Source organism: Salmo salar, chromosome 21 (genome assembly GCF_965601325.2).
Source record: "Salmo salar chromosome 21, fSalSal1, whole genome shotgun sequence".
Lineage (NCBI taxonomy): Eukaryota > Metazoa > Chordata > Actinopteri > Salmoniformes > Salmonidae > Salmo > Salmo salar.
Window position 1 is genome coordinate 17396501 of NC_138311.1, and position 6508 is coordinate 17403008.

A 6508-nucleotide genomic window follows, 5' to 3' on the forward strand; every position below is an offset into this window, starting at 1 on the left:
TACCCAGTAGCCTCGAGCACCTCTCTTCTCGCGCTCCCCCACTCCCTCTCTCACTCAGCCCCCCTCTCTCTCATGTCTCTTGTGTGAGACAGATGTGGAACCTGTTTTCTCTCCAACTGTCCAGAGAATATGAAAGTTGAAAAAAGGGTTAATGTTGTTGCGTTTTCCCCCCAACTACCTCAAAGCTGCACTTCTCACTGTCAATGTATTTAATGTTATAAGACCGGATGCAACGCCACTTTCACTTCCTCCACAGACAGTATATGCAATTTTCTGGGAAATAATTGATACTGAAATATGAAACATGCCATATTAATGCACGTAAATAGTCAAATGCTTTTTATATAGATGGAATAAGCCATTGTGCCTGGAATTGGAGACATGTTATCCTCTGTATTTCAATGTTTAATTCTCTGGACTTGAAGTCAACTATGTTGAAGTAATACAAAAGGAATGAATGATATATTATAAATGGACTTTGTCTCTCTTTGTTTTACAGATTGCCTTCTTTGACTCTGATCTCAACCAAAAATAACTGTATATTTTGATGGTCAGACTTGAATTGTACTGTATGTTTTATTGACCAGGTTTATTATTTAGTTTCCTGTAAGTGGATCAAAAATATTTTATTTTAGATGAGTTAAAGTGATTGCATGTTTACGTCTCATTATTTTTGATTAGCTCTATTATTTGTCCAAGCAAAGTGATTGAGAAGGCTATGATCAATATCCAAAAACGTATCCACTTATCCAAAAACATAAAATGTATACTGAACAAAAATATAAACGCACCATGCAACAATTTCAAATATTTTACTGAATTACAGTTCATATAAGGAAATCAGTCAATTGAAAGAAATAAATTAGGTGCAAATCTATGGATTTCACAGGCGCAGCCATCAGTGGGCCTATATAGGCCCACCCATTTGGGAGCCAGGCCCACCCACTGGGGAGTCAGGCCCAACCAATCAGAATTCGTTTTTTTCCCCAGAAAAGGGCTTTATTTGAGACAGAAATACTCCTCAGTTTCATCAGCTGTCACAGGTGAAGAAGCCGGATGTGGAGGTCCTGGGCTGGCGTGGTTACACGTGGCCTACGGTTGTGAGGCCGGTTGGACATACTGCCAAATTCTCTAAAACAACATTGGAGGTGGCTTATGGTAGGGAAATGAACATTCAATTCTGTGGCAACAGCTTTGGTGGACATTCCTGCAGTCAGCATGTCAATTGCACACTCCCTCAAAACTTAAGACATCTGTGGCATTGTGTTGTGTGACAAAACTGCACATTTTAGAGTGGCCTTTTATTGTCCCCGGCACAAGGTGCACCTGTGTAATTATAATGCTTTTGAATAAACATCTTGATATGCCACACCTGTCAGGTGGATGGATTATCTTGGCAAAGGAGAAATGCTCACTAATAGGGATGTAAACACATTTGTGCACGATATTTGGGAGAAATACTTTTTTTTATATATATGGAACATTTCTGGGATCTTTTATTTCAGCTCATGAAACATGGGATCAACACTTTACATGTGTTTATATTTTTGTTCAGTGTATATAAAAGTGTAAATAGCATGGCTTATCATACTAGTAATGATAAATGGTTTATAAGTCACCTTTGGTGGAAAGGCTTGAATCGCTGTTATTTTTTTATAAACATGTATTCCACTCTTAACAGTATAATGTCAAACAGCAATTTATTGTAGAATTGTCATTCACCCCATGTGAGATCAGAGTTGTAGTCAGTAGTACATGCAGGTTGGTATTTTTTGGTGCACTTGCAGCATGCTGCTTTTACCATGTACTCGTTCTCACTGTCGTCATTTGTATCAACATTGTTTTACAACGTTCTAATAAAGTGAGTAAAATAAATCAAAAAACATTACTCAAAGCTTTGACTGGTGTTTGAACTGCCGGTTAGACTACCACACATCATCTACAAGATGCATTCAAAGTTATACAAATGTATGTTTCTAGTCCTAATTCAATATATATGAATCTTGTAAATGGAATGTTTCTGAAAAACAATAATGACTTGCTATTCCTCAAGCCATGTTCTAACTGTATACTAGCAAGCGCCACTCATATACGGCGCCTCTTGTATTTCATAGAGCGCAGTGGATTAGAGGTAAAATTATTGGAGCATAACGGTTGCTATACACTACCTTTTATTATGCAGCAATAACACGCATAGGAAATTAGATCCTTATTGACCGGTTGTGATACTTGGTATTAATTGACCATAGTTGTAAATAATATGTATTAAAGGCACAGGCAAGCAGGCAGCCTATGTATTGCTTTGGAGAGAAACGGGATTGTTGCGCGGCCCAGCAGGACTCCCCCTTTCCCCCATGACTGTGTGTAGAGCCGTGGGAGAGGACCGGGAACATTAATCCCTTCAAAGGAACAGATCTAATTCAAAATCAGCAGCTCCAAAGTATTTGAGAGGACAGTGATTGTTTCTTCAGGGAAGCCTGATAAAGATGAATGCGTTGATATAGCAGAAAACTTCCAGGGCTTTACAGTTGAACATGACTAGGCTACAACTGGTTTTTGTTTGTTTTTTAACAAACGTTTTGAAATTATAATGATCAGAAAGGTAGTTTATATTGTATAATATGGATTATAATTCTTATTAGAAAAATATATGCCTTTATAACAACATATTAAACGTTAGTTTGTTTATTTGTTTTATTTAGGTCTGATTCATAAACACCCGTTAATTCTGAAGCGCATTGAGGTCTTACGTGCTTGGCCACTTGCATGAATGTTCAACAAGCTCAAGGCGGAGATGCGGGCGGGGAGTTGCAAAATTGTTTCCACTTTCTTGGGGATGGAAACTCCTCCTTCCTTCCCAGGCCTCTCTGCACTGGTACAATTTTTTAGGAAACACACAATAGAGACATCATACTCTCTGCCAACTTTGAGCTGGATCAATGGAGGGCTATCTAAATAGGTTATGGTTAATCATGCAGAAATACTATGGTCGTTTAGTGTTACAACAGTTGCAATTAGTTACTGGAAATATAGTTGTTAGGCTACCGCTTCTATCACTTCCAACTTATTTTTAACTAGGCAAGTTCGTTAAGAACCAATTCTTATTTACAATGACGGCCTACACGGGCCAAATGGGTCTTCCAATTACGGCCGGTTGTGATACAGCCTGGAATCGAACCAGGGTGTCTGTAGTGACGTCTTAGGCACCGAGAATGCAGTGCCTTAGACCTCTGTCCCACTCGGGAGCCCAACAATACATTATCCGACAGTACATTTTGCCACCAGTGGGTAAAAGTAACTTTCAGCACTAGAACGCTAATGACAGCACAATGGGCTTCTGGGGTTAACTATGAAAGAATGAAAGAAGTGAAGGGATGACACTGAAATGCATGTAAGCATGCCAGGGTATAAACGGTCATCTTGTTCAAAGAGATGTTTTACAGTGGTCCGCCAGTCGATATGTATTGCTTGATAAACTATCAAAAGTATTTGAGTTCCATGGAAACAAGTTATCAACACCATAACTGTTTGTTATAATAAAAACATTTTATTTATATTTTGAAACATGAACTTTGTGTTGAGTCACTAGATTTGGTCTCATTAGCTACTCCTCTTGAAGTTATCAAATAGCTATTCGCCAGGAGATCTCGAGAGATAACAATGTCACATTGTCACATAGGGTCCTGCTACAAATCCTTAATTACAAAAGAGGATCAAATGACTACAGCATCCAATACCGGAGTCTCCAGGCGGCATGGGGGTCTTTGATCAAGAAAATCCAATTATTTGTGTATATACATTTCCCACATAGTGATTACTTCATTAATTGTCCCGCCTTTATCTCCACCCTTCCCATCCCCCTTAATAATCAGCTCTTTTATCCAGACCAACAAACACACCATAGGAGCTTTGTGGATTCAAAGGATTTGCTTTCCCCTCTCAAAGAGCCGCTATTCTTTGATGATTGGGCAGCGGCAAACTTCAAAGTAACAAATCTTATTTCTGACTGGCTGGCGGCCCACCAAAGTCCTTATCAAATTCTAAGAAGTGATCCCTCACTCTCCAGATAGTCCAAGGATATCTCGAGGAGAGGAAGTATTGAGTGTGAAACACTACCACGTCAAGACATTTTTCTACGATTTTACATTGATCTCTATTCGTTTTTATTGTGATTTGTTTTTTAACAAGAAGGAAGAGGACGTTTACCATGGCAGCAGTGGCTGTACTGCGGAATGAAACACTCCAGGCTTTTCTTCAGGTTTGTTCAAAAGTTTTTGCTCCCGTGTTTTTATTTGTCCTCAAAATATTATTGTACGTATATGGTAGTTAAAAATATTTGTTTAGAGCGCGCGTAATACGCGTGTGTGCGCGTAATGGGCATTATACCCGATTCATATCCTATAATGACTGAAATGTGGCTCTATGAATTACTTACAGTATGGGGCGAAATGAACGGCTTTGATGATTATGTTACAACTCTGTGTTTATATTGTAGGCATGAGAGTGTATTGAAACTAATATTAGGCTAATGTCGTTTTAGTTCACGGAGCGTCCAACGTGGATCCTATACCGTTATGACTCTGTAGTCTTTAGTTTAGTCAAGTTTAGAGCCAAGTCAACACATCATTGATCATTATTTGTTTTACTTATGCAGGACCGTACTCCGAACTCTTCTCCAGAGAACTGCAAACACTCTCCACTGGCGCTGTTAGCTGCCACTTGTAACCGGATCGGACATCACGGATCAAGTCCGGCAGATTTCCTACAGGTTCCTTATGAGACTACTTTAGGCTCACCGTCGCGAATTTTTCATCCTTGGAGTAACGAGGGGAATCCTCAAAGCACTCTCTCTAGCAATTCAACTTTTGGACTATCTAAATCCCAGCTCCACATCCAAAGCTCATTTACTTCCCACCACGAGCTCCCGCTCACCCCTCCAGCGGATCCCTCATATCCCTATGACTTTTCTCCTGTGAAGATGTTACCTTGCTCCATGCAGTCTTTGCAGTCCTCTTGCCCACCCACGTACGTCCCTGCTGTAACTTATGCAGCGCCAACTGCCATGCAAGGTTTCGTTACCGGACACTCTGGCCTTGTGCACCAGCAACAGAGACAGTTGTCCCCTAACACAGGGGAGGATATTCCGTGGTGGAGTCTCCAACAGGGAAATCACGTCAGTCACCACTCAATCACCACACAATCCCTAGGTCACCACCGTTTCCAACTGCAGAGGGGCTTGGTAATGGGACATTCAGACTTTGCGCAGTATCAGACTCAAATCGCTGCCCTCCTTCACACCAAGTCCCCCCTCGCAACAGCTCGAAGATGCCGGAGATGCAGGTGTCCCAACTGTCAGTCCTCCACCTCAAGCGACGAGCCCGGCAAGAAAAAGCAGCACATCTGTCACATACCAGGGTGCGGGAAAGTTTATGGCAAAACTTCCCATCTCAAAGCGCACCTGAGGTGGCACTCGGGAGAGCGTCCATTTATTTGTAACTGGCTTTTCTGTGGCAAGAGTTTCACCAGGTCTGATGAGCTTCAGAGACACCTGAGGACTCATACTGGGGAGAAGCGTTTTGTTTGTCCGGATTGTTGCAAGAGGTTCATGAGGAGTGACCATTTGGCAAAACATGTCAAAACTCACCAGAACAAAAAATCTAAGTGTCATGAGAAGACACTTGATCATCACGTTAAAAGGGAAGATTTGAGGAACATCTAGTAGCCTACATTAGAGTCAAGTTGATTAGTAATCAAGCTAGACCTATACTAGTGCAATATAAGTCCTTTACTTAGTTTAAGTACAAAGTGACATTTCTTTTATTTTTGGTTTCCTTCTTTTTTCTTACATACAGAAAAATTATTTCTCTAAATTTGCTGTTCTGTGTAGCACATTTTTGTATATATGACATCTGTCTCATAAAGTTAAATTGGGATCCTGGAAAACATACTATAATACCCCATGAGCAGGTTTCACTGTCTATACCATATCAAGAAAGACAAGTTTCAGCTTGTGTTTTGATCATTTTCTTTGTGGAAGATTTCACTTTCTTGTAAATAATATTTAATAGCTTTTGTTGAATGATAGTGTCCGTTTTTGTTCGATGTGGGGTGTTTTAGCATGCTCTTTAAAAGATATGCTATTGTTGATATGACCCAAATACTGTGTGAGAATAAAAAAGGGAACATTTTCCAATGTCAGAATTAGTCTCCTTTAATTTTACATAATAACATATTATCCCCCCCCCCCCCAAAAAAAAAAATGTACTCCTACATAACTTTCACTCTATGTGGTTACCTGTGTAAGGACTTGCACTTTGATCCACATCAGTTGACATCAGTTGACCATCTCTGCTGCTCAGACGGAGAATGTATTAATAACAGGAAAAGTTATATGCCATAACTGTAACCGAGATTAGCATTTCCAGCAGTCAAAAGAGCGTGTAAAACCCATCATATTTCTCCTAAAGTTATGATTTTCTGATAATGAAACCGGTCATAGACATCACAT

General features: G+C 40.0%; 1 protein-coding gene across 1 annotated transcript; it reads left to right on the top strand.

Annotated features, from left to right (window-relative positions):
* Positions 1-4066: 4066 nt before the first annotated feature.
* LOC106581774 (transcription factor Sp5) lies at positions 4067-6193 on the top strand. The gene is made up of 2 exons (XM_014164063.3): positions 4067-4258; positions 4655-6193. The coding sequence occupies exons 1-2, from the start codon at positions 4208-4210 to the stop codon at positions 5717-5719; spliced, it is 1116 nt and encodes a 371-aa protein (XP_014019538.3). The 5' UTR covers positions 4067-4207; the 3' UTR covers positions 5720-6193.
* Positions 6194-6508: the final 315 nt, after the last annotated feature.

Bases quoted from the DNA above. Each gene is read 5' to 3' on its own strand.
- LOC106581774 (XM_014164063.3), top strand. From the start codon at position 4,208: ATGGCAGCAGTGGCTGTACTGCGGAATGAAACACTCCAGGCTTTTCTT. The intron at 4,259-4,654 runs GTTTGTTCAAAA...TTACTTATGCAG, and splicing joins CACTCCAGGCTTTTCTTCAG to GACCGTACTCCGAACTCTTC.